Source organism: Drosophila hydei, unplaced genomic scaffold (genome assembly GCF_003285905.1).
Source record: "Drosophila hydei strain 15085-1641.00,03,60 unplaced genomic scaffold, DhydRS2 tig00008122-arrow-pilon, whole genome shotgun sequence".
Classification (NCBI taxonomy): domain Eukaryota; kingdom Metazoa; phylum Arthropoda; class Insecta; order Diptera; family Drosophilidae; genus Drosophila; species Drosophila hydei.
The window spans coordinates 320,162-342,600 of NW_022045833.1; the positions used below are offsets into that span (position 1 = coordinate 320,162).

General features: G+C 40.4%; 14 protein-coding genes across 18 annotated transcripts; 8 read left to right on the forward strand and 6 right to left on the reverse strand.

Moving 5' to 3' along the window:
- Positions 1-667: 667 nt before the first annotated feature.
- Positions 668-2,543, reverse strand: LOC111600648 (lipopolysaccharide-induced tumor necrosis factor-alpha factor homolog). The gene is made up of 3 exons (XM_023316868.2): positions 2,299-2,543; positions 1,088-1,224; positions 668-1,009 (listed from the first exon to the last, which is right to left on the reverse strand). Exons 2-3 carry the CDS (start codon positions 1,216-1,218, stop codon positions 907-909), a joined length of 234 nt encoding a protein of 77 aa, XP_023172636.1. The 5' UTR covers positions 1,219-1,224; positions 2,299-2,543; the 3' UTR covers positions 668-906.
- Positions 2,544-2,636: 93 nt separating this feature from the next.
- On the reverse strand, positions 2,637-3,839 carry LOC111600647 (cell death-inducing p53-target protein 1). Of its 4 annotated transcripts, none has more exons than XM_023316867.2 (3): positions 3,600-3,839; positions 3,126-3,402; positions 2,637-3,056 (listed from the first exon to the last, which is right to left on the reverse strand). In XM_023316867.2, exons 2-3 carry the CDS (start codon positions 3,398-3,400, stop codon positions 2,969-2,971), a joined length of 363 nt encoding a protein of 120 aa, XP_023172635.2. In that variant the 5' UTR covers positions 3,401-3,402; positions 3,600-3,839; the 3' UTR covers positions 2,637-2,968. The 4 variants fall into 4 exon arrangements, with proteins under 4 accessions (XP_023172635.2, XP_023172633.2, XP_023172632.2 ...); XM_023316865.2 differs by having other exon boundaries at positions 3,545-3,839; XM_023316864.2 differs by having other exon boundaries at positions 3,627-3,833.
- Positions 3,840-4,274: 435 nt separating this feature from the next.
- On the reverse strand, positions 4,275-5,060 carry LOC111600693 (lipopolysaccharide-induced tumor necrosis factor-alpha factor homolog). Its single transcript, XM_023316947.2, has 2 exons — positions 4,598-5,060; positions 4,275-4,466 (listed from the first exon to the last, which is right to left on the reverse strand). Exons 1-2 carry the CDS (start codon positions 4,957-4,959, stop codon positions 4,364-4,366), a joined length of 465 nt encoding a protein of 154 aa, XP_023172715.1. The 5' UTR covers positions 4,960-5,060; the 3' UTR covers positions 4,275-4,363.
- Positions 5,061-6,024: 964 nt separating this feature from the next.
- Positions 6,025-6,596, reverse strand: LOC111600694 (lipopolysaccharide-induced tumor necrosis factor-alpha factor homolog). The gene is made up of 2 exons (XM_023316948.2): positions 6,341-6,596; positions 6,025-6,217 (listed from the first exon to the last, which is right to left on the reverse strand). The coding sequence occupies exons 1-2, from the start codon at positions 6,547-6,549 to the stop codon at positions 6,115-6,117; spliced, it is 312 nt and encodes a 103-aa protein (XP_023172716.1). The 5' UTR covers positions 6,550-6,596; the 3' UTR covers positions 6,025-6,114.
- Positions 6,597-7,978: 1,382 nt separating this feature from the next.
- Positions 7,979-8,864, reverse strand: LOC111600707 (lipopolysaccharide-induced tumor necrosis factor-alpha factor homolog). The gene is made up of 2 exons (XM_023316963.2): positions 8,448-8,864; positions 7,979-8,101 (listed from the first exon to the last, which is right to left on the reverse strand). Exons 1-2 carry the CDS (start codon positions 8,747-8,749, stop codon positions 7,999-8,001), a joined length of 405 nt encoding a protein of 134 aa, XP_023172731.1. The 5' UTR covers positions 8,750-8,864; the 3' UTR covers positions 7,979-7,998.
- Positions 8,865-10,116: 1,252 nt separating this feature from the next.
- On the forward strand, positions 10,117-11,010 carry LOC111600684. Its single transcript, XM_023316938.2, has 2 exons — positions 10,117-10,720; positions 10,797-11,010. Exons 1-2 carry the CDS (start codon positions 10,329-10,331, stop codon positions 10,903-10,905), a joined length of 501 nt encoding a protein of 166 aa, XP_023172706.1. The 5' UTR covers positions 10,117-10,328; the 3' UTR covers positions 10,906-11,010.
- On the forward strand, positions 10,664-12,501 carry LOC111600685. Its single transcript, XM_023316939.2, has 3 exons — positions 10,664-10,720; positions 11,892-12,141; positions 12,202-12,501. The coding sequence occupies exons 2-3, from the start codon at positions 11,942-11,944 to the stop codon at positions 12,428-12,430; spliced, it is 429 nt and encodes a 142-aa protein (XP_023172707.2). The 5' UTR covers positions 10,664-10,720; positions 11,892-11,941; the 3' UTR covers positions 12,431-12,501.
- Positions 11,061-11,710, forward strand: LOC111600683. The gene is made up of 2 exons (XM_023316937.2): positions 11,061-11,457; positions 11,522-11,710. The coding sequence occupies exons 1-2, from the start codon at positions 11,072-11,074 to the stop codon at positions 11,640-11,642; spliced, it is 507 nt and encodes a 168-aa protein (XP_023172705.1). The 5' UTR covers positions 11,061-11,071; the 3' UTR covers positions 11,643-11,710.
- Positions 12,502-13,081: 580 nt separating the features above from the next.
- Positions 13,082-15,043, forward strand: LOC111600682 (probable cytochrome P450 6d2). The gene is made up of 4 exons (XM_023316936.2): positions 13,082-13,818; positions 13,875-14,320; positions 14,380-14,628; positions 14,686-15,043. The coding sequence occupies exons 1-4, from the start codon at positions 13,133-13,135 to the stop codon at positions 14,847-14,849; spliced, it is 1,545 nt and encodes a 514-aa protein (XP_023172704.2). The 5' UTR covers positions 13,082-13,132; the 3' UTR covers positions 14,850-15,043.
- A 653-nt stretch (positions 15,044-15,696) lies between these two features.
- Positions 15,697-18,172, forward strand: LOC111600656. 2 transcript variants are annotated; one of them, XM_030225065.1, is made up of 5 exons: positions 15,697-16,654; positions 16,720-16,786; positions 16,849-16,913; positions 17,420-17,813; positions 17,882-18,097. In XM_030225065.1, the coding sequence occupies exons 4-5, from the start codon at positions 17,473-17,475 to the stop codon at positions 18,006-18,008; spliced, it is 468 nt and encodes a 155-aa protein (XP_030080925.1). In that variant the 5' UTR covers positions 15,697-16,654; positions 16,720-16,786; positions 16,849-16,913; positions 17,420-17,472; the 3' UTR covers positions 18,009-18,097. The 2 variants fall into 2 exon arrangements, with proteins under 2 accessions (XP_030080925.1, XP_023172648.2); XM_023316880.2 differs by lacking the exons at positions 15,697-16,654; positions 16,720-16,786; positions 16,849-16,913 and adding an exon at positions 18,126-18,172 and having other exon boundaries at positions 17,145-17,813; positions 17,882-18,008.
- A 65-nt stretch (positions 18,173-18,237) lies between these two features.
- On the forward strand, positions 18,238-18,733 carry LOC111600657. Its single transcript, XM_023316882.2, has 2 exons — positions 18,238-18,498; positions 18,560-18,733. Exons 1-2 carry the CDS (start codon positions 18,260-18,262, stop codon positions 18,690-18,692), a joined length of 372 nt encoding a protein of 123 aa, XP_023172650.1. The 5' UTR covers positions 18,238-18,259; the 3' UTR covers positions 18,693-18,733.
- Positions 18,734-19,089: 356 nt separating this feature from the next.
- Positions 19,090-19,368, forward strand: LOC111600752. Its single transcript, XM_023317030.2, has one exon. The coding sequence runs from the start codon at positions 19,143-19,145 to the stop codon at positions 19,326-19,328; it is 186 nt and encodes a 61-aa protein (XP_023172798.1). The 5' UTR covers positions 19,090-19,142; the 3' UTR covers positions 19,329-19,368.
- A 263-nt stretch (positions 19,369-19,631) lies between these two features.
- On the forward strand, positions 19,632-20,218 carry LOC111600705. The gene is made up of 2 exons (XM_023316962.2): positions 19,632-19,830; positions 19,887-20,218. Exons 1-2 carry the CDS (start codon positions 19,649-19,651, stop codon positions 20,158-20,160), a joined length of 456 nt encoding a protein of 151 aa, XP_023172730.2. The 5' UTR covers positions 19,632-19,648; the 3' UTR covers positions 20,161-20,218.
- Positions 20,219-20,334: 116 nt separating this feature from the next.
- On the reverse strand, positions 20,335-21,407 carry LOC111600704. The gene is made up of 2 exons (XM_023316961.2): positions 21,053-21,407; positions 20,335-20,991 (listed from the first exon to the last, which is right to left on the reverse strand). Exons 1-2 carry the CDS (start codon positions 21,315-21,317, stop codon positions 20,609-20,611), a joined length of 648 nt encoding a protein of 215 aa, XP_023172729.2. The 5' UTR covers positions 21,318-21,407; the 3' UTR covers positions 20,335-20,608.
- Between the last annotated feature and the right edge of the window lie 1,032 nt (positions 21,408-22,439).

Sequence of the window (22,439 nt, forward strand, 5' to 3'; positions counted from 1 at the left end):
AGGGCCAAAGCACCTAATAAGTAAATTGGAAATTCTATTTGTCTAACATCGAATTAATTGCTCAGGTGTTCATATCAAATGCAGTCAAGACTCGCTATAAAGCAAGCTGGCTTTAAGTAGGCTTGGCTGCCCCATTGTGGGCATGGCTGTGCAGCTTTTATTATGGTAAATACAATTTGCTTTATTTAAAAAAAATTTTCAAAATATTTTAGTATTTTTTTAGATTTGTTTTATTGAAATATTTTTTTTTAAATATTAAAAATTTGATTTTTATTTCTTTTTTATATGAACTGTTTTTTTACGCCTTCGTTTATGCTTTTTTTATATTTCGAAAAAGAGCTCGAGGCATACATATTATATATATATATATATATAATTTTTTTTTTAAATATATATATATTTAAAATATTTTTTTTTAAATTTTGTTTTTAAAATTTTTTTAATTTTTAAAAATATTTTTTAAATATATATAAATATATATATAAAATTTTATTAAATATATATTTTTTAAAAATTTTTTTTTTAATATTTTTAAATTTTGTTCTTAAATTTTTTTTGATTTTTTTTAAAAATATTTTTTAAATATATATATATTTTTGAATATTTTAAAAAATATATTTGAAAAGATTCCAAGCAAACTCTTGACTAAAACGCAATTTAGCCTTGCTAACATTTAAGCTAAGAGGTATATTTGGTATAGTAAATAGTAAACAGTTAATATATTCATAAATGTTCAATAAAGCGTGGCTTGACTGTATAAACAGTTACTTTTTTAGCTAGGAAATAAGGCGAATAAAGGAAAAGCATTTCGCTTGCATTAAGGCAATGCAGCTGTGCACCTGTGCACCTGTGTGAGTGTGTGTGTGTGTGTCTGGCTACATTTATATATTTGTCTCTGAAGTCGTCTCAACGCTCGTAGCTGCCGACAAAATTGTTGCACGACGGACAGAAGTGATCCATGCTGCGCGCACAATCCGTGCAGTACAAGCAGCAGGCGCACGGCCAGCAGCTGAAAGGCAGACGAGTTAAGGGGCAATTAGTTGCTTAAACTATATATAAACTATAGCTAACTAAATTCAGTTCTTACCAGAGCACGCACAGTATGAGGGCCAGCAAGTGGGTTTTGGTCGTGGCCTTGGCCACGGTGCGCGTTGTCACCTGTTGATGGCAGTTGGGGCAAATGACATTGCTGGGCTCCGGTCCGACAGGCGTGGACATGTTGCTCTATGGAAATAAATACAGGCATTAAGTGTATATATATGTGTGGAGTGGACTGTTGAGCTATTGAATGAAAGCTGGCTTTGACCTTGCCCAAGCCACTCGCGTGCAATTGCAATCGCTGCGCAGGCATCTGAAAAGTGTGGAATACCCATTTGGCAGCAAAACAAGATAATTGCGGGTTTCGCTGCGGGTTTCTGTTAAAGCTGCACTCTCACATGACTTCTAATGGCTAATGCGAGCGCTGATAGCGGCTAATTGAAATGGCATGCAGCAGGCAAATTAGACTCCATGACCATCTCAGCCGAGTGATGTCAGCGAAAGTGTGGTGCTGTCGTCATTCCTAGCCACTGCCCCAAATACCCTTTTCAGCCACAGACACAATTTCCGTGCACAAATGCCCCTGCCCCTCTACTACGCCAGGGCGTGGCCTTCACAATTTTTGGACGCGTTGCGTTAACCTTCATTAGCTGTCCAGCAAGTGACTGACTGCACAATACCGTCTGTGGAACTGCTAGTTGACGAACCTAACCCCAATGTTATGGAAGACATAGCTACCAATTTATATCTTATCTATATACCTGATATTTTACAGAGTATTTTCCACCATGTGCCTAAGGGCAAGGCTATAGAAGATGGTCAATAGCAAGCAGCTGCTATTAGCTGAATTGCTAGAGGTCTAGATGGAGGTCTGTAGCATATATGGAAAATCTGAACACCTTGTAAGACGAGCTTCCAGAGATGCGAAAGACCAAACACAAAACCAATATACCCGTTTCACTTTATGCAGGGGCAATGCTAATAAGGCCGGAGGAAGACTTGCCGCTTTAGCTTATTGCACACATTTTGGAGTTAACTGTACACACACACATGCACTCACACACACAGCGCACTGCAATAAACAATCTGCACATTTCTAAATAAACATTTTGCCACAGGCATTCAGCACTCATGATGAGCGGGCCTTTAGCATAGATCAGCTTGCAGCCAGCTGCCAAATCAAATTACTCACAAAGTTATATATATATATAAATATATATATATATATATATATAATTGTATGTTTCTTGATATATATACAGTGTTGCGAACTTGTAGCGCGTTGTGGCAGCGAAATCGTTTTGAAGTACGCCACGCAGATAACCGTTTGTTGTCATGTTAACCGACCCGCACTGCACCGTGGTGCCGCACACATTTGCAGGCGCAGCAACAAAAGAAGCAAACGTACAATAAGAAACTATGCTTAAATTAAATAATATTTCTATAAATAGAAATATTCAATAGATGTTACCTATTTGTGTTTGCAAATATTAATTAATTAAATTGCATTTCACTCCATATTCATGGCGCGCTAAGCACAGTGCGCCTTGGCAACAATGTTGCTGCAACAAGAGCTTAGCAACTTTTGAAATTTCCAGTAATTTTAACTCAGTTTATTAAGTATGAATAAAATAAATCAAGAATATAAATGCTTACGTAAGCAGTTCAGAAATTGGTTTGTTTACATTAAATTCAGATAAGTGTATATATGAAGCAATTGTTTATGCTACGGAAGCTAAGGAAAGGAAGCGAAAAGTTTTATATCGAGTCACGTCGCTGCTTGATATACACACATATTTATATATATATATTTATTATATATTTATATGTGTGAATTTATATGTGCATATGTGCGCATATTTGGCATATTTAAGGAATATGTAAGAATGATTATGAACTCTGCTTGAAGCTATCAGCGAGCAGCTTAGCTTTAGATGTAAGCGTTGCATTTTGGGCAAACTTGGCTCGTTGTGTAGCCGCAGTCGCAGCAGCAGGGCAAACAGACGCACGGCCAGCACCTGTGAATGAATCGCGATCAGAGGTTCTTCTTCTTCTAGTTGCAATGAAATTCGACATTTGATACTCACAAGAAGAGACAGAGCAATGCAGACCAGCAGTAGGTGGTGCATGTGGCATGGTACTTGACACGCATCAAAATCCGCTTCTGGCAACGGGGACAGGTCGTCAGGCCAGAGTTGTCAACGATCACCGTGTGTTGTTGGGTCACGTGGACATCGGGACGTGGTGACATCATTGGCGCCGTATGAATCATGTCATTTGGCGGTGCGCTAGGTGTTGGACCAGGGCGATACTGATCCTGCGAATACGGTGGCGGCTGCGGTGACAGCTTGTTATGCTTCATGGCTAACAAATAAAATGATTATTATTATATAATTGCGACTATGCGGTAAATTGCGCATTTGCTCAAATAGCAGGGAAATAACCGTAATAAATGCAAGCACTCACACACACACATACGACTTTATATATGTATATACATACTTACATACATTTAGATATATATGTATGCACTTTAAATATGAAATTACGTTTCCACACACCTTTACAGCTATAAATGCATTCATTACCTTTCTATTTATCAACTTTAAATATTTTTTATTCAGTCTGGAAATAGCGTGTAATGGCAGACAAAGCGACCGGCGACTTCACCACGAGAACACAAAAAAACGGAATGTGCGACGCAGCGCGAAGAAGAGAAACCCTGAGCCTTCAGTGCGAGCGTGATGACTACACTATCATTGCGACGTTCGCTGAAACGTTCGCAAAACAGAAGTGATAAGTGAGAATTGCAAATCCATGTAAATCTATGAGCTTAGCTCAGCAAGCAATGTATGTGGTTAGTAAAATTAGCACATATTTATACTATGCCTAAGAGTAGTTTATTTTAAAAGCACAAAACATCTTAATCTATAAGTTTTTGTAAACAAAATAAATCAACCAAAAGTCGTTATTCTTTAAATGTAGATTTGAAATGCATTTGAGCAAATCGGCTTGCCTTAGTCAAGACACAAACCACATAAGTAAAAGTGTATCAAATGCTGCAAACTTTTGATTGCATACTTTCAAGCATAAACATAAAACGTTTCCTTGCCTACTTATAGGCACATTGTTTAAGTAGGCAGTTGAATTCAATAAATATGTTTTAAAGTAATATATGTATATATATATACATATATATTTATACAATTTTATCAGCAAAAAATGTTTTTCTTGTAGTTAGTTAGTGTCAGCGTTTTATTACTTATCAGCAAAGCCAGTTAAGTTATAAATAATTTATTTGTATGACCCGCTTAGGTCAGGTCCACTAGTCGGATCGGCTGCCTATGTAGCCATTGCAGACAGGACAATAGTGATTGGTCTTCTTGCATGAGTCCATGCAATAGGGCACACAGACGCAGGGCCAGCAGCTGGAAAAACGTAGAAGGCCATGAGTTTATAAATAAATATTGCTGATAAGGCGCAAGTTCAACCAGCGCCATAAACTTGCTCATTAACTGACTCAACCTGAATTCTAGTTAAGTTAGGACTGAGAACCTACCCAACTAGACATAGCATCATTGCCCACAAATGTGTACGACTCGTGGGCGCAGTCTCTATTCGGGTCACAACGTCATTTTGGCATGAGGGGCAGTGCACAAAAGTCGGATCTCGGCCCACGGGCACGCGTGGCGGTATCGTAGTGTGTATGACAACCGTTGAAGATCCTGGCGGCTGTTGCATGGGTGGATACATCGGTGGCTGTGTGGGCCCAGTCGGATATGGCTGATAGGTCTGGGCAGGCACAAAACGGATTTGTGCTTGCGCCGTCGGAGGAGGCATTGAGTCCAGCTGTGGCTGCGGCTGCGGTTGCGGCTGCGGCAGCGGCTGCTCAGTGTACGGTGGCGGCTCCTGTTTTTCCATCTTAATCCAATTATATATATGTATATTTAATGATATCTGTTTATTTATTTGTAAATTCGTGCTTAGTCAACCTCTCGGTTAGCTGTTTATTGTTTAACTGATGTAGCCTTGCGTCGTTTAGCTGCTGATAATGTGCCAAATGTCGAGCTGATATCGAACTTATCTGCTAAAGCCACATTAGATTAGATTTAACTCTGCCTCAACTCTTGGAATTGGGGGATTTTTACACCTGTACCTTTCAAACCTGACAAATTGGTAATAATAGGTGTGAGCTGTCGCTTATTAAAGGATATTTTATTGATGGGCTTCAAGTGATAACATTGAATGGTATTTTTAAAACAATTGTTTTTAGACTGTCTTGAAGAGGGACAGAGACAGGGGGAGAGCGAGCAGCAACTAAGTAACTGCATGTAATAACTTTAGGGGGCATATTGATAGAGCCCAGCTATAGATAATGAACATTTGTGCTGTTTACAAATTGTGATAAGTTGCCTTGAAACAGTTTTGGCTAGAATTTACAGAAAGTGATTGCATTTTAGGACCTGTTATTAGCCATAAGCAGAGTTGACTAAGCCAACTTTGAGGAATGTCACGCAGAGAGAAGCAACTGAAGAAGTCATGCATTTAAAGTCTAAATATTATTAGATATAAGATAAAAGAAGTGTATAAGACTATGCTATATTATATTATAAGACTATCTTATAATAATAAGAGAACAACTTCTTGAATGATTGCTCTCTTCTATTACGTAGGCGTTGCTGAAAGTTATATATATATATATATTTTTTTTTTTATACATATATATATATATATATTCTGCTAAATTTCGAACTGAAATGTGATAAGAGAAAGTAATTTAATATTTTTAGAAATTGATGAATGCATCGAGCAACAGCAACAACAATGCTGAAGAAGTTAGAAATAAAAAAATAAATTTAAAAATAAAAATTAGTTTTTTATAAACAAATGTATAGAGAAATCTTAGTAAAAGCTGGCAAATATATATATTATGTATAAAGTATATATATTTGCTTTATAAATCGAATAGAAACAAACTTATTTCGTTGATTCACTTGGTGATCAGTTGGCGTTTATTTCAGGTCGTTAGCTTAGCTTATTAAATGGACAAATCGTTGCTTATAGTTAGGTAATACTTCAGTTCTCGTAGGTGCCAATGTAGGCGCCGCAGTTGGGGCACGAGTGCTCGGCATTCTGGCAGGAGTCCATGCAGTAGGGCACACAGACGCAGGGCCAGCAGCTGCAAAGTGCAGAGCGAGAGAAAAAAAAGTGCGATTAGCAGTTAGCAAATGAAAAGTCGCTCAATGATTCATTGAGTGTGCCGACGATGATTCACGGGTGATTCATGAGTGACTCAACTCACAGAAAGAGACACAGGATCAGGGCCCAGCAGTGCGTGCGTCCCGTTGGAGTGCGCTTCACATTTGTCAGAATGTCCGCGTGGCAGGAAGGACACTGAACACGCGACGGATCGCTGCCGATGGGCACCACATTGGACGTTGTCGTTGTCTGTATGATCACCTGTGGTGCACCTGGCTGGTAGGTCTGGGCGGGCGTATATCCTTGACTCATGATTGGGCTCGACAACGTTTCAACTGTTAACTGTTCGATGCTATCTCAATAACTGAACCATATATAGTGAAGCTACCCACAATTTGGCATGATATGTTCTTATCTACCCAGGCGTGGCCAGTGCTGATAACAAAATTGCAGGCAAAGAGAGAAGAGAGAAGAGAGCAGAAAGCAGAGCAGAGAGCGAGGTACAAAAGTGGGAGTTTTTTGTTTTATTACTCAGCTGATTAGCTGTCCATGCTTGGCAGATGGGGTACATATATATATATATATATATATATATATTTTATAGTTTGGAATCGTAAATTTGCTTGCATGATTCATGTCTTTAAGTGGCCTATAAAACAATTTGGTATTAGCTATTTGCAACTTGCTCTTGGCCTCGTGTTGACTCATTTCGCTGAAGTACGAATAAACTTGAGAGCTGGTTTCAATTTCAAAATAGAGCAGAATGGAATGCTGATAGAAATCTATCAACGATAAGCTGATTAAACTGATTTAAAGAGGTATTGGTTTATGTTTGTTATGCGAACAATATGTCATATGTTTTAAACAGACAATTGAAGGTACTTAAGAACTTACATTCTCTTATAGAGATAGGTATATTAAGGTACTCGATATCATAGTCGATCATATTTGTAATAAAACATGTAATACATATATAAGTAATGAATGAAGGCATTATGAAACCTATATTAAATGTAGGGTATGCTCTAGTCTATCAAATTTGTGGAACATATTAAATATGGTGTGTTGCAGTCGATCATATTAATCAGCAGCAAATTAAGTTCCTATATTTTCTATTTGTATAGAAAGTATAGGGTATGCTCGAGTCTATCATATTCGTGTAACATATAAAATAGGGTATGCTCGAGTCTATCATGTTAATCAAACAAACAGCTGACACTATTGAAGACTGTATCTCTTATCTATACATAAGAAATAGGGTATGTCACAGTCTATCATATTGTTGCACCAGTAGATATTTCCCATACACTTACAATCTTATCTTTCCAAGTATGTTTTTTCAAGTATAAAACAATCTGTCAGTCTAGAAAAGCAGATAGGAGTATCATGTGCCCCACACAGATAAAACAAGAAAAAATCGATTACTAAAATCGATAACTTTCGTTTAAGGAATGTTTACTTCCTATATACACAGAGATTAACAAACAAATTGCTCATAACAAAATAATATATATAATTAAATCAGTTAAGCAAATTATGAAAATGGAACAACAAGGCGTATACGTAATATTTTACTTGTTACAGTCGTGTATAAAACATCATATGTTTGAATAATACAGTAATTCATTCAGAGTTAAGATCTATAAGCTTAATTAGATAATCCACTTTACACACGTTTCTATATAGATATTATATTATATATATGTATATATATATATATGTGTATATATATATATGTGTATATATCTCGTTTTTTCGCGATTAGTTCTCGTAGGTGCCTATGTAGGAGCTGCAATTGGGGCAATAGTGATTGGCATTCTGACAGGAATCCATGCAGTAGGGCAAACACACGCAGGGCCAGCAACTAAAGGAAGAAGAAGAGATATATTTAATATATGTATTATATGTATATATTACCAATTTGTTTTTAATTTGTCTTTTTCCGTATAATTCGTATTTGTTAACGTTTCTTATCTAACTGAAGTCTAGTTGAGATAACAATGCTATGCTTACACACACACACACATATGTACATATATATGCACGCACTTGCTCTCAAACGCACTCTAACTCTCTCTCTCTCTCTCTCAGTACACATTTCAATAAGCTTTCTGGCTTAGGCTTTGTTTTTGAGTGAATGTCATTTGCATTTGTAGCTGAGTCAGCTTACACACACACATACGCACACTCACACATGCATCTATACTCACATAAACAGACATAGTATCAATGCCCAGCAATGAGTACGACCAGAGGGTGTGCTCTTAACAGTTGTCACCACCTCGGCTTGACAGGAGGGGCAACGTATGCGTGTCGGCCCACTGCCAATGGGCACCAAATTGGATGTGGTTGTCGTCTGTATGATCACGGTGGATTGTTGCGGTGGCTGTGGCATGGGTGGATACAGCGGTGGCTGTGTGGGTCCACCCGGATAAGGCTGATAGGTCTGTGCAGGCGTATAGCCAGGCTGCGGTTGCGGCATTGCACTATATGGCGGTGGCTGCTTTTCCATTGCTGAATAAATATGTAGTTCTCTTTCACTCGCTCTCTCTCTCTGTTCTACTCTCCTTGTAGAGCTCGACTACTCGGCTTGCTGGTTGGCGTTCGACTGAATTGGCTGTTAACTATACTTGACTTTACTTTACTTTACTTTACTTTTGCCATATCTGTATGCCCTATTCAAGCCAATTCGTGCGTATCTTATCAGCAGCTGCTTCTACTGTTGTTTTTGTTGTTGCTCAGCGATTAGGTTCTAGCAAATTTTGTGTAAGCAATTAGGCTTAGTAAATTTTGGGCCGTTTGTTAGCTTGTTTCCGCTCATCACTGTTTTTTATGTACTCACATACAAATATATTTATAAAGAGATCAGTCCTAAGTTGTGTATTTGAAAATTTTCTGACTCACAGTCACTGTGACGTCTTTTGTGTAAAACATTGTTGTGCTCGAGTTCAATGAGATCTCGCATTGAGTATTTCACAATATATAAATATTGATATGGGAAAATTGGAGAGACACAATTGCTGCATACACTGTTTGCCGTGTGAGCTGGTGGTAGATGCAGAGATATTTATAGATTCACAGTTAAAGAATATTATCAGCGTTTATGGGACTTCGGCACATAGCTGTGAAAAAACAGACGGTGACAGTGGGTGTGACTATTAAAATGACTTTTTTATATACCATATATCTTTATCTAATCTTATATTTAAGTTAAGTTAAACCAATGTACTCTTTATAAACATTAAACACAAAATAATATAGGCGATAGAAATGATTTTGCATTTAAATTAGTTGACATTATTAAGGTAAGTATAATTAATTATTATTGTTAAAGCCTAAATTAAGTAAAGACAATGATAGACCACCTTCAGCTAGAGAAATGCCATAGCTTTAATTAAATATTTGACCCACTGTGTAGAAAGCAATATACGCTCAATGCTGAGCGTAATTCGACTCAAACGAGTGCAGCAAGAATTACATTAGAATGCAAACAAAACAACAACAAAAACTTAAGCTGCGCTGAGCAAGGGCCATAAATGTGTGCTTCAAGTAGTCCATAACTGTTGTTTGTTTTGCAAATCAGTTCATCTATCTCTAACAACTACAAAGATCGGAGAGCGAACAATTTGCGCTCTCAGAGACAGACAACACAGACACATGCATACATAGCCTACGCGCATCTGCAGCTGAATACAAAAACACGGTGTACTTTTTATTTATTTTTTTACCCACGCGTGAGCTTTTTGGCTGCTTGGTGAAAGCTTTTCTAGTGGCTTTTGTTTTTGCGTTTTGCCTTGGCGCTTTCAAGTTCAAACGTTAGCATTTGAAGCCATGAAAATAATGTTAAGCAAATACGATAAAATACAGTTCGAAGAGCCGAAAACTAAACACAAAGAAAACAATAATAAATATGAAAATAGTAGCATCGAAATGCCAACTGGTTTTTTCAAAAAAAATTACTAGACAAACATTGAGCCCATGTTTTTTTATTTCGTTGTATTGTTTCGTTTTATCTGTTTCTTTGTTTGGTACTTTAACCCAAATTAAAACCAAATAAGAAACACTTGCACACGGCCGCAACGTCGCAGAGTATGTCAGACATGAGCCGGCAACTGAGGTTCAGCATCCAGCACCCAGCATCCATAGAGGCATGCCCCTCCGATCTTGTGGAGATTAATTTGAATGGCGATCGAACGTACGCCAAGCAGCAATCAGCGCAGGCGCTAGACGAGCTGCTGCAATCTAGAACAGCAAACACATTGCCCGCGCATCGTGGCTATCCCTATGGCTATGGGGACACAGATGATGAGACGGACTTTTACTTTTGTAAGAAATCCAATTCAACTGGCCAACTGGCCGAGAAAGTATCGCCGCCGCCCCCCTCTGCCACCAATATTAGCTGCTTGAGGCAAATGTACTGTCCAGAGTGCAATGAGCGACTGCATGAGCAGGGCGTGCGACTGGAACGTTTACTCACCATGTGGTAGGTTAACTACATGTAAATTCACTTCTGTTCATTTTATTTTACTGTTACTTTTTTGTTTTGATTTCTGTCTCAGCTGTTTTGCTTTACTGCCCGTCTATCCGTGCTGCATGCGTCGGTCCAAGGACGAGTGCAAGGTGATTTGTGGCAAGTGTGGCTACCTGCTGGGTGCCTGGAAGCGTTAGAGACGCACTCATCTATTTTTTTTATTTTTAAGTTTACTTTCGTTTAGTTAAATTTTTTCTTGTATAACTTTTTATAGTCTTAAGCACCAATTGACCCTGCATACCAAAAACAAAATGTTTTGTTTTGCTTATGTTTTGTATTTTCATTGTTTTTATTGTATTGAAGATGCGCTCGCTGAGTTTCGGCTCTCTTGCTCACTTGCTGTGCCGTTCTCTTTTCCTCTCTCCCACACGCACATGTTGTGCCTCTCTCGTGCTTTCTTTTCTTTTTTGGCTAATCGTGTGCTGCCTGTTGCTGCTCGCAGTCACAATGTCAAGCGCTTCGCACGTACCAGAGCTGCAGCTAGATAATGTGTCTGCTGCCACGGCCACCATGGAACAAGTGGAGTTGGAGGATGAGCTTCCAGTGAAGCCGCAGCTGCGCTTCTATAGCGTTGGCCCCAGCACCTATCGCGTGCTCTGCCCGCTCTGCCAGCATCGTTCGCGCTCCGAGACAGTACAAATGACTGGAGCTTTCGGTCAGCTAAGCTGCCTGCTCTCTGCCTTGTCCTGGTGGGTAGCCTTGCCATGCTATTTATAGATATTCCATATTCACGGCTCAACTCTTGCCTTCCAGTTGCTTTCCCATCTTTGCGCTGAGCTGCGTCTATACCTGTCTGCAGAGTCGTCTGAAGAGCAAGCGAGTCTTTTGCAGTAGCTGCGGCGGACATCTGGGCTTCCACTGGCGTCCCATTTAGTTATAGTTTATTATATTTTTGCCACACTTTTCGCAAATGCTCTAAAAATAATAATAAAAAAAACAAATTCGCGCAGCTGTTGCCAGTTTTCAGCATTTTCTATATTTTTTGTTACTAACACGAATATTTCCATCAACGCCTCCACTTAAGAGAGCGCTTACTCTCTCTTCCCCTCCCCCTCTCTCTCTCTCTCTCTCTCTCTGTGCTTCCCGTTCTCCTGCTCTCTTGCTTAAATTTTATTGCCTTTAGCTATTTGTTTGATCAGCATTTAGTTGCTCTGCGTTCGTCGTTGTCATCAAATGGACAGCACTGAGAGTCTGGACGGCAGCGCCTGCGATTGCAATGGCATCTCTGAGGTGCCACAGGTGGGTCACCTGCCCGCTGAGCCGCTCGAGTTCGTTTGCCCCGCCTGCCAGCAACTGCAGACAAGTCAGGTGGAGTACGAGTCTGTCACCTGCCTGCAAAAGATCACCTGTAGTCTGAATAAGCTGCTCTGCTGGTGAATATGCCTCACTTATTCGTTTACCTTTAATTTATATGTTTCTTATTTTACCTTTAGTAATCCCATTCGTTGGAGTGGCAGACAGGACATAAATCACTATTTCAGCGCCTGCGGCTGCTTCATTGGTCGCCACATGTCGCTCAGCTGGTATAAACGCGCTCTGTTCCGCATGCAGCGCTCTGAGGTGGAGGACCATGGGCGTTGGCAACGTTTCCGCAAGGTAGAGAAGGAGCAACTGGATGAAAAGAAGCTGGGCAAACAGCGCGCAGCGCTCACAAAGAACTAGTTTCGAGCTCATTTTCATACTAATATAACTTTTTTACATAAAAAGTTATTCAGCTTCGTATTTAGTAAGTTGCGAACCACTAGTTCATTTGAATAAAAATATATTTTTTAATTTGTTTTTTAAATTTTTAAACTTGGAACTAGCAAGTACTGTTAGGTCCGAGCTCTTGTTTCATGTTTTATAGAGCTAGTTGCTTAAAGCTTTATGCAATATGCAACGTAGCAAATTTAAACTGAAAGCTTTCATCCGTTAGAACAGTGTCGTTTCGGAACTAGTTCAAAGAATATAAATCAACATAAATATAGGCCAATTACTTTACTGATCAAGCAAAGCTGTAAAGCTTAAAGCTTTGAAGCTTAATTTAATTGCAGTCATAAAATGTAAATTGTTTTGAGCTAATGGGCGTCAAAGCTCGCTCAGAAAGTTTTTGTGTTATAAAATATAATTCGCTCTCAATAAATTCCAGCGGCGATGCAATTCAAAAAGTTCGCCAATTGAAATACTCTCAACAAAGAAGAGTCTTCCAGCTGATTGCTGTCTGTACAATGCTTATCGCGGCAAAGCTTTTCTAAGTGCCTTCCAGCTGGAATTCCTGTGTGTATGAATTACAGTTACAAGCAACTTGCATTCAAGAGTGGAAGAAACGCTCCTCGTTTAGTTTGCCTGCAGACCTCGTCAGGGTAGTTTGGAAGCGGCTTCGTTATGTATTTACTTCTGTTGCTGACTATATTGCTGGTTCTGCTGGTGCAATATGTAAGACGCATTTACACTTATTGGCAGCGTGAGGGCGTGGACGAGGAGCCAGCTACATTTCCGTTTGGTGTTATGATCAAAATGCTGAAAAAAGAACGTGGCTTTGGCTTGATCGTAAGCGATATCTACGAACGTCACACTTCCAAGATTGTGGGACTCTATGTCATGCACAAGCCCGTTCTGCTGATCCGCGACCCTCAGCTGGCTAGGCAGATCATGACCACCGATTTTGCCAGCTTTCATGATCGTGGCATGTACGTGGATGAGCAACACGATCCTCTGTCGGCCAATCTCTTCAATTTGCAAGGCGCCTCGTGGCGCAACTTGCGCCAGAAGCTGGCGCCCTCCTTCTCCTCGGGCAAGATCAAGGGTATGTTTGGCACGATCGACGACGTGGGCGATCGACTGGTGCAGCACTTACAGGGTATAGTGGAGCAGGCTCCAAACGAATTGATAGAAATGAAGGCCATACTTACAACCTATGCCGTGGACATTATCGGTTCGGTGATCTTTGGACTGGACATCGATAGCTTTACCAATCCCAAGAATGAGTTTCGCGCTCTCAGCAACTCGCTTCTGTCAGAACTGGGACTTGTGCTGAGGATACACAACATGGCCACAATAATGTTTCCGCCGTAAGTATTTGATGTAATTTATCGATCTGTCCCTGATTAGCAGTTTTTATCTACAGATTAGCCAAGCTCATGAATCGCATGGGCTTTGAGAACGAAGTTTTGGCCAACCTGCGCGATATTATGAAGCACACGATCGAGTTCCGCGAGAAGAACAATGTCGTGCGCAAGGATCTGCTGCAGCTGCTCATACGATTGCGCAACACGGGCAAGATCGGCGATGACGACGACGAGGTGTGGAACATTGAAACCGCTCGGGAGGAGCTAAAAGCCATGTCCATTGAGAAGATTGCCGCCCAAGGGTTTCTCTTTTACATAGCCGGTTCGGAGACGACGGCGGCCACGTCAGCCTTTACGCTGTACGAGCTGGCCATGTATCCGGAGCTGTTGAAGGAGGCACGCGATGAATTGGATGTGGTTATGGAGCGCCATCAGCTGAAGAGAGTAGATAAGTTCACCTATGAGGCGGTGCAGGATCTGAAATTCCTGGACTCATGTATTATGGGTGGGTTTCTTTATATCTAGATGTTGCACCCATTACATTATCCTGCTCTATTCTAACAGAAAGTATACGCAAATATCCGGGTCTGCCCTTCCTCAACCGGGAGTGCACACAGGATTTTTTGGTACCGGGTTCCAACTACACTATAAAGCAGGGCACGGGCATATTGATCTCGCTCTTTGGCCTGCATCGCGATGCCAGCTACTTTCCCAATCCCGAGGACTATGATCCACATCGCTTCGATGCCGATAATATGAACTACGACCAAACTGCATTTATGCCCTTCGGCGAGGGTCCCAGGCACTGCATAGGTGCGTGTTCTCCCCTCCATCTAATTTTACATATATTTAGATCTTTCCATATTCCAGCTCTGCGCATGGGCAAGGTTAATGCCAAAGTAGCTGTGGCCAAGATCTTGGCCAATTTCGATTTAGTCCACGCGCCGCGCAAGGAGGTCAAGTTTCGCTTCGATCCGGCGCCGGTTTTACTGCCAGAAGGCGGTCTTCATGTGCGCCTAACCAAACGTGCCTGATTTTAAATTACATCTTATATGCGTTAAATCATGAAACATATATATATAGCTCTCTGATCGGAACATTCACTGACAGACTGCTGATTGCCTGATGATTGATGCACAGCTCGTTCCTCCATTCGAGCCATTGGCTTTAATATGTATATTTATATGTTTCTATGTGTGCGTATAAGCGTGTATATATGTATGTTTGTATCTGTGTATTTATATATAAATACCATGAAAAGTCAGAATTTTTGTAATGTAACTTAATAACTTTAACATATGCGTAAATATATGTATATGTAAATATGTATGTAAATATGTGTGTAAGCATGTACATATATACATATGTATATATGCATCCATCTATCTATGTACATTTGCATGTGTGTTGTGTTAAATGTCCTCATAACAAACTGCTATTGTCCAGCAATTCAAATAAAAACGAATTTCTACAAGGTGCTCTCCTCTTCGATTCTCAAAAATTCAAGTAAGCTAGGCTTGGTTGGCCTGCGTCGACGTCGTGTGTAATATTTTTTTTTTTTTGTTTTTTTTTTTTTTGGCTTTTTTTTTGGTTTTTTTTTTTGGTTTTTTTTTTTGTTTTTTTTTTTTGTTTTTTTTTTGTTTTTTTTTTGTTTTTTTTTTTGGTTTTTTTTGTGTTTGTTTTTTTTTTTGTTTTTTTTTTTTTTTTTTTTTTTTTTTTGTTTTTTTTTTTTTTTTTTTTGTTTTTTTTTGTTTTTTTTTTTTTTTTTTTTTTTTTTTTTTTTTTTTTTTTTTTTGTTTTTTTTTTTTTATATATGTACATTCATACCCAGTCCGAGTGCATTTCAATTAAAATACTCACAACAAAGAAGAGTCTTCCAGCTGATTGCTGGCTGTCTAATGCTTATCGCAGCAAAGCTTTTCTAAGTGCCTTTGTGAATGTGTTGTATGAAACTATGTGCTTGAGTATGTGTGTATTTTTTCTGCATATTTGTGTATATATATATGTACATACATACCCAGTCCGAGTGCATTTCATAAAAATTTGCAAAACACTCTTGGGAATATGTGCTTGTAAATCACTCCATAACCAAACAATGTAAAAAAATGCAAACGAAAAAACCATGTAGAAATGCTATTTTGCATACTCTCCAAATTTCAAGTTCAACTGAGAGAATGAGCGAGAGAGACGTACGAGTATGTGTGATCATCTAACGCATTGTTGAGTGCTGCTTCTCTCTCTCTCTCTCTCCCTTTCTCTTTCATTCGCCTTAAGGCATCATTAACTAGCTTCAGCTAAGCCGGCGTCTTATTCAACAAACGCAAAGACCGAGAATCAAAACAAAAAAGAAAATGAGCAAAAAAAACTTTAAATTTCAAGTTTAGATGAGAGAGTTAGAATGAGCGAGATAGTGCAACAACAAAGGTGCTATGCGCTCTCTGTATGTGCAGTAATCGTATAAGTTTCTCTCCCTCTTATATTATGACTTCACTAACTCGTTCCAGCTAAGCTGGCCTCTCAGCTGTTATGAAGTCATGGAAATTTTAGTTGAATGGCAAACGAAATTCCTATAAAAGCGCAGTGGCAAATAGGTGAAAACTTACTTCATAAGGTGCCGTTATATAGTACATGGTCAAGGATTACAGCGGGTTCGAAAAACTGATGAATAAACCTGACCAGCTTTCATCTACTGTCCGGAAACTTCTTTAAACTGAAGGGCAGCAGATCGTGGCGCAAGTTCAAAATGATCCAACTGAAATTAAGATGAAGCCCACTACCTATTCCGTGGAGGTGCATAATATACTTCTATCTGACCACGAAGGAGATCTAAATACCCACAGTAAGTAGCTATGCCTATAATTCCATAATCATTTCCCTAATCCTCCTACTGTCGCCTTTTTGCAGAGATGAATCTCCGTTGATATGAGTTTTACACATCCAGCTTATGAGCTTATGAACCACAATCAACTGGGTATAAGAGTATTCAAATAAGAATATCCAATATTCTAATTGGACTTCTTTCCATTTTCTAAGCTATTCGCCTGGCAGCTGACCGCAAGTTAAGTGTTATCAAAAAGTCTTTCAACTCTGATCTACTCGTAAGTATTCCAAAATTATTTCTAATCTTGCTCACTCCAGGTGCCCCTGCGAGCGGTATCCATGTGATTCCATCGAGGCTTGTCCAACGCAAAAAATATTCTGTAAACAAAAATAATAAAACGCAAAAGTATTTCGGAAATCTGACAGCTCAAGTGTACTATTAATATATATGTGTATATATATAGTTCTATGTATATATGTGGCCGATCTGTCGATGGAATTTCGTAATGTTTCGCATTTGTTAAGCATATAAACAAAAGTCAATTTGTTTGCTGCTCTTGTTTTTTTTTTTGTAATTTCTGCTTGGCCTGCCAAACAGAATGGCTCCAGTGGAATGACGATGATGATGATCGTCATGATGATGATGACGATGATGACATCATATGCGAACCACACGTAGAACAAGAGATACATATTGCGCATACGACCCGTGAGCGAATGCTCTCGCCCGACCTTACTCCCTCTCCCTCTCCCTCTCTCTCTGTCTGTCTGTCTCTCTCTGCAGCGAAACGCTCGCTGCTCGTCGCTGGCAACCGAGTGTTGCTCGAAGCAGTTAACATGGAGCCGCAGACGCTACAGATCAAACTGCTGCCCGCCCGGACAGCGGATGAGCGCGCCCGCAACATAATAGCCAATGTAATTGTCGAGGGCCAACAGGCATCCTTGGTGCCGTACATCGATGATCATGATGTGGGTCAGCCGCTTGAGAAGACTACGCTCAGCTCACAGCTGCTGGCGGCAACACCAGCTGCCGCACAGCCGGCTCGCTTGCGCTACTTTAAACCAGGTCCGTCCACGTACAAGCTGCTGTGCCCGCTGTGCCGCGAGAGAAGCGATGCGGCTGTGATGCGTGCCGCCGGCTGCAAGGACATTAGCTGCTGCCTGAGCCTGCTTAGCTGGTGAGCTAGACATAGCTGAACTCTGCAGGGTATACCCTGTAATGTATTTCTTCTTTATTTGCCATCAGCGTGTTTCCCATTTTCTGGATTTGCTGTATTTGCACCTGGTGCGGCTGCAATCGCGAGTGGATCACCAAGGGCGTCTACTGCAGCCACTGCGGCGGCAAGCTGGGCATTCAGACTCGTTCCGATTAGGTCAATTAAAATATGCTATAAATGTCACGCATAGTTTGTTTTAATTCTATTACGCAGCTAACTCAATTAAAATACGCTCGCTCGTTCGCTCTCCTCCTCTTTCTTCGTCTCTTGTAGTCTCCACTCTCCACTCTGCCAGTCTCTCAACTTTGTTGCTCTCCCGCTCTCTTGCTAGCTCTCTGGCTGCTGTCCAAACAGGTTGCGCCTTGGCTCTGGCCACATTTTGATTTCAGTTTGGAATTCGTTTAGCTATGGCCACAACAACAGAGGAGGAGCAGCAGCAGCAACAGCAGCAGCAGAAGCTGGCACAAAAGGAGCTCGAGATCTATGAGAACTTTGCCACACCGTTGCCGGGCACTTTTCTCAATTTGCCACATGAGTCCGTGCTGCTCAAATGTCCTGCCTGCGGCATCAAGGATAAGACAGTGCTGGAAAACGATCTGAAATGGTGGGCCAGTGAACTAAATCGCATTGTCGGCTGTCTCTTTGTGTAGGTTGCACCTGAAGTCGAACTGAGCCAATTGCGCTAATCTTTGAATATTTCTTTCCAGGACCTTCTGCTGCTGTTGCTGCCTGGACTACATTGTGCCCTGCAAGCAAACCGATCGCAGTCATTATTGCGGCAACTGCGGCTGTTACTTTGGGCGCGCTATGAAGAGACGAGCTCCACTCAAAATTAAATAGAGCGACAAACAACAGTTACATTTAACCAATAAAAATTTGATCTAGCATAACATAAACTAATGCTCGCTCTTGATTTTCTATCCAATAGATAAATTCACTCACAAAAATGTGATGCGTATTACTCTTTCAAAGAGAGCGAGAGAGCGCAACAGCCAATCAAAATTATCCACCCCCAAATATATGCATTAGCATAAGTCATCTGCGTGCATATACTCGCTCTCTCTCTCTCGCCCACAACCCACAATATATATATGTTTTTAGCACAACATTAGCTCATCTTCATTCTATGCCTCTCACTTCCTCTCGCTCTCATTTTCTATTTTCTGCATATAAATGTTGGAATTTGTCTATGATTTTGCTCTCCAGAGCAGCTACTCAGTCTCCATTCGTACGTGTTGCTAACAACACGCTGTCGCGTTTTGCTCTTCCCTTTGCTTTACACTAGTCAACATGGTTGAAGAACTGACGCCCGTTTATTTCGCCGTTGGACCCAATGCTCGTGAAATCACCTGCCCGTACTGCAAGGTGCTGGCCAAGACACGGCTGGTACGCTCCTGGTTACGCTGCTGCACTAAACGTCATCATTGCGGCGCTTGCGGCGAATATTTGGGCGTCTACAAGAGACCCCAGCTATGAGCAACCACAACACTTTTGAGTTTTATATAGTAAAATAAATATGCTGCTGTTTGTACATCAAGTGTGTTATTTAATTGCGAGTGAGCAAGCAGTCTCACTCTTGCTCCTTCGCTCTCAACTGTTTTGTGGCTCTCAGTTGGATCTTCCAAATATGTTAATAATTACTTGAGTGAGCGAAAACAGCACATCTCTCTCTCTCCCTCACTCTGCCTTTGGCTCTCTCAGCTGGAATTCTTTATGCTCTCATTTGACTCTTTTTGTTCAGCTGGGGCGTCGCTGGTTTCAGTTACGCCTGTTCGGTTACAGTGTGCACACACAACATGACCGCAGTGGAGCCGCAAGTTGTGTCCATTAGCATTGGCAGCGTCAAGGCCCCAGTGGGTTACCTGCAGCCGGAGTCAACGATGGTCAATTGTCCAGCCTGCGAGCGCTTTGCAATGAGCATCGTGGCCCATGAGACAGTCAGCTGTTTGCAGAGAATACTCAGCGTGACCAAATTATGGTGAGTCCGTCTACATAACATATTTCTACTATATACTTAAATTGAAAGTCTTGCAGCCGCAAGTGGTCGGGTCGACATGATTGCAATCACTATTGCGCTCACTGTGGCTGCTTTATAGGACGCTATGTGCCCATTAATTGCTACGAGCGCTGCTTGTCTAAGTCGGCACGCCAAAAGGCCGTCGTGGATGAGATGCATCTCAAAGTGAAGCCCAAGGATTGTGCAGTGCGCGCCCAAAAGCTGAGATCGGACATTCTGGCCAAGCGGGCGGAGAAGCGCGCCAAAGCAGAGGCGCTGAAAGCTAATCAAACTGTGCTGCCCAACCAATGAGTGCGTATTGCCGCAATGTGGCGAATTGGCCCAAAGGTTGTCTTGTCTAATTGTGCTGGCCCATCAATAAGTTCACTCTTTTAATTGGTGCATTTGTGTTTTCTTGACTAAGTTAGCTTTTAAAAATGAGTTGGTTTGAAATATACTTTTTTTATCTTGTTATAATAAATATAATTGATTAGACTGTTGGCGTAAATATGCAATGCGCAAAATACAAATTAATTGATCTCATTGGGTCGATGTCTAGGGTAATTAAGCTTTTAATTGCAATAAAAGTCGTGCTACTTAATAGCATTCCACTGGTTATGGTCTCGGCTAAGCTTGCAGTGCTGTCCATTCAGCAAGTCCCAATTGGGACAATTTGGGTAATTGTATTGGCTAAGCTTTTTGGTTTTTTTACTTAAAATACATAATATAAGTTTGAATTCGAAATTGCTGCAAACTAAATTTATTGAGCAGCTGCCACAAATTCACGATTGGGTCGTATGCAATTGCTTTCGCGATCATAGATGCCCAGAAATGTTTTGCACTTGGAACAGTGCAGATATTCGCGATTGTCCGACGACTGAAGGCAGGGCAGAAAGCAGAAGGGCCAGCAGTTGGTCACGCACGATGCCGGGCAGCTGGTGCTCGTGTGGATGTCGTTACTGGTCTTGATCAGTGGCCGTCGATTGGCGCCACAGCTGGGACAGCAGATGCAGCCGTCTGTGGGTATCCAGCGTTCGATGGAGCTGCGATAAAATTGACGGCGATTCAATTCCTTCGAGTCAGTTGCCAAGTGAACTGAACGATTCTGTTTGTGCTCTTCGTCCTGTTGCTTGCGCTGCAAATCTGACAAGGGAAGACACTGTCCAGTATATACGGCTCAACCATATACTCGCGAGCTACTCACAGCGGTTGGCCTCGTCGGCCATCTGCACCTCGGACATGCCGGTCATCTTGCTGATCTCCGAGAGACGCTCGTTGTTAATGCCGTGCTCGGCGGCCAGCTTGTGCAGATTAAGCATCTTCTCATTGGGTTCCTCCAGGATCTCCGGATGATCCTTTTGCACGTGATGCACCAAGCAGCTGGTGTCATAGCGCGAGCACTTTATGATCTTCATGCACTTCAGACAGCGCAGATACTGCACGTCGTTGGCTGGCGGCTGGCATGACATAGCTAATCAGCCTATAAATATATATGTATGTATATAGATATATTTATATATCCTCGTAGTAAACGCACAATTTATGAAAATGTTCGTGTTCGAGCGTTCGTGTTTAAATAGTCAAAAAGTGATCGGATCTTAGATCTAACAGCTCGGACAGCTTTCACTACGGCAACTGAGGTTTATTCTTCAGAGGATGTGGAAGAAATTAGAGGGAGAAACAATTGTGCATATATACTACGTATACGTAATATATGCTTAAATACAGCATTGTTCGTGAAAATGTAGAGTTCTTGTTAACGAATATTAAGTTTATCATATTTTGTTATTAATTTCAATCTCTTTTTGTTACAAACTTAAGAACAAATGAGTTTCAGTAGGCTAAATTATAAAAATGTAGTTGTTCATAAAAATAGTAGTGGCTAATAAAAAAGGAAAAAAAACGATTTGGGATTGGGCTAACTTCATATCTTTTGTTTTACATATATTTATGCATGTGTGCGTGCTGCGTATACGTAATTTATCAGTTGGTATTACGTTATATTATATTAATATGTATGTATCTTACGTATACGTAATATATGTGTTGTGCAAATATATTATTACGTATACGTAATACTAATCTGTATAAATACATCTTACGTATACGTAATATGAATGGAAAATGCTGCAAAATTTTGTTGAAATAATCTAAAATTTCATAAAACACAAAAGTCTTGAAGGATGCTTTACAGTTAAAGCGAGAAAATTAAATATTATGCTTCCCTAGTAGTGTTTTACAAGTATTGAATAAATATTTATAGCATATGGAAATTAAGTTTAAGTATATATGTATATATATATTACTTTAATACATCAGCTTTGAAATGCAGTTACAAAAGACAAAAACCTTTATATCCAGCAGAGATATCCCATTAACGCTGTTAGGCGTAGCCTGCAGCTGACTCGATTTTCTTTTGGATTTTGTATAAAAAACAAAAATCTTTCTCGCCCCCTCTACACCCGCCCCTCTGTGTCTCTTTCTCACACATTTATCCATGCATCCATAATTCCATTGAAGCGTTGAAATTTTATTGTCTGTCATGTGCCTCGAAGCAGATTCAGCATTCATTTCTTGTCATGGAAACATGG

What these genes read in the sequence shown, in the direction of transcription:
- LOC111600707 (XM_023316963.2), bottom strand. Translation starts at nt 8,749, where the DNA reads ATGGAAAAGCAGCCACCGCCATATAGTGCAATGCCGCAACCGCAGCCT. An exon ending in TTGATACTATGTCTGTTTAT is followed by an intron (nt 8,102 to 8,447) that starts GTGAGTATAGAT and finishes TTCTTCCTTTAG; the next exon opens with TTGCTGGCCCTGCGTGTGTT.
- LOC111600683 (XM_023316937.2), top strand. Translation starts at nt 11,072, where the DNA reads ATGCGCTCGCTGAGTTTCGGCTCTCTTGCTCACTTGCTGTGCCGTTCT. An exon ending in CTGCTCTCTGCCTTGTCCTG is followed by an intron (nt 11,458 to 11,521) that starts GTGGGTAGCCTT and finishes CTTGCCTTCCAG; the next exon opens with TTGCTTTCCCATCTTTGCGC.
- LOC111600657 (XM_023316882.2), top strand. Translation starts at nt 18,260, where the DNA reads ATGGCCACAACAACAGAGGAGGAGCAGCAGCAGCAACAGCAGCAGCAG. An exon ending in ATTGTCGGCTGTCTCTTTGT is followed by an intron (nt 18,499 to 18,559) that starts GTAGGTTGCACC and finishes ATTTCTTTCCAG; the next exon opens with GACCTTCTGCTGCTGTTGCT.
- LOC111600656 (XM_023316880.2), top strand. Translation starts at nt 17,353, where the DNA reads ATGCTCTCGCCCGACCTTACTCCCTCTCCCTCTCCCTCTCTCTCTGTC. An exon ending in TGCCTGAGCCTGCTTAGCTG is followed by an intron (nt 17,814 to 17,881) that starts GTGAGCTAGACA and finishes ATTTGCCATCAG; the next exon opens with CGTGTTTCCCATTTTCTGGA.
- LOC111600685 (XM_023316939.2), top strand. Translation starts at nt 11,942, where the DNA reads ATGGACAGCACTGAGAGTCTGGACGGCAGCGCCTGCGATTGCAATGGC. An exon ending in CTGAATAAGCTGCTCTGCTG is followed by an intron (nt 12,142 to 12,201) that starts GTGAATATGCCT and finishes TTTTACCTTTAG; the next exon opens with TAATCCCATTCGTTGGAGTG.
- LOC111600694 (XM_023316948.2), bottom strand. Translation starts at nt 6,549, where the DNA reads ATGAGTCAAGGATATACGCCCGCCCAGACCTACCAGCCAGGTGCACCA. An exon ending in CTGATCCTGTGTCTCTTTCT is followed by an intron (nt 6,218 to 6,340) that starts GTGAGTTGAGTC and finishes TGCACTTTGCAG; the next exon opens with CTGCTGGCCCTGCGTCTGTG.
- LOC111600648 (XM_023316868.2), bottom strand. Translation starts at nt 1,218, where the DNA reads ATGTCCACGCCTGTCGGACCGGAGCCCAGCAATGTCATTTGCCCCAAC. An exon ending in CTCATACTGTGCGTGCTCTG is followed by an intron (nt 1,010 to 1,087) that starts GTAAGAACTGAA and finishes TCTGCCTTTCAG; the next exon opens with CTGCTGGCCGTGCGCCTGCT.
- LOC111600647 (XM_023316865.2), bottom strand. Translation starts at nt 3,623, where the DNA reads ATGAATGCATTTATAGCTGTAAAGGTGTGTGGAAACGTAATTTCATAT. An exon ending in ACATATATATCTAAATGTAT is followed by an intron (nt 3,403 to 3,544) that starts GTAAGTATGTAT and finishes TTTATTTGTTAG; the next exon opens with CCATGAAGCATAACAAGCTG. An exon ending in GCATTGCTCTGTCTCTTCTT is followed by an intron (nt 3,057 to 3,125) that starts GTGAGTATCAAA and finishes ATTCATTCACAG; the next exon opens with GTGCTGGCCGTGCGTCTGTT.
- LOC111600693 (XM_023316947.2), bottom strand. Translation starts at nt 4,959, where the DNA reads ATGGAAAAACAGGAGCCGCCACCGTACACTGAGCAGCCGCTGCCGCAG. An exon ending in ATGATGCTATGTCTAGTTGG is followed by an intron (nt 4,467 to 4,597) that starts GTAGGTTCTCAG and finishes ACGTTTTTCCAG; the next exon opens with CTGCTGGCCCTGCGTCTGTG.
- LOC111600684 (XM_023316938.2), top strand. Translation starts at nt 10,329, where the DNA reads ATGTCAGACATGAGCCGGCAACTGAGGTTCAGCATCCAGCACCCAGCA. An exon ending in GAACGTTTACTCACCATGTG is followed by an intron (nt 10,721 to 10,796) that starts GTAGGTTAACTA and finishes TTTCTGTCTCAG; the next exon opens with CTGTTTTGCTTTACTGCCCG.
- LOC111600752 (XM_023317030.2), top strand. Translation starts at nt 19,143, where the DNA reads ATGGTTGAAGAACTGACGCCCGTTTATTTCGCCGTTGGACCCAATGCT.
- LOC111600705 (XM_023316962.2), top strand. Translation starts at nt 19,649, where the DNA reads ATGACCGCAGTGGAGCCGCAAGTTGTGTCCATTAGCATTGGCAGCGTC. An exon ending in CTCAGCGTGACCAAATTATG is followed by an intron (nt 19,831 to 19,886) that starts GTGAGTCCGTCT and finishes AAAGTCTTGCAG; the next exon opens with CCGCAAGTGGTCGGGTCGAC.
- LOC111600682 (XM_023316936.2), top strand. Translation starts at nt 13,133, where the DNA reads ATGTATTTACTTCTGTTGCTGACTATATTGCTGGTTCTGCTGGTGCAA. An exon ending in CCTGGACTCATGTATTATGG is followed by an intron (nt 14,321 to 14,379) that starts GTGGGTTTCTTT and finishes CTATTCTAACAG; the next exon opens with AAAGTATACGCAAATATCCG. An exon ending in GGGTCCCAGGCACTGCATAG is followed by an intron (nt 14,629 to 14,685) that starts GTGCGTGTTCTC and finishes TCCATATTCCAG; the next exon opens with CTCTGCGCATGGGCAAGGTT.
- LOC111600704 (XM_023316961.2), bottom strand. Translation starts at nt 21,317, where the DNA reads ATGTCATGCCAGCCGCCAGCCAACGACGTGCAGTATCTGCGCTGTCTG. An exon ending in GGCCGACGAGGCCAACCGCT is followed by an intron (nt 20,992 to 21,052) that starts GTGAGTAGCTCG and finishes TTCCCTTGTCAG; the next exon opens with ATTTGCAGCGCAAGCAACAG.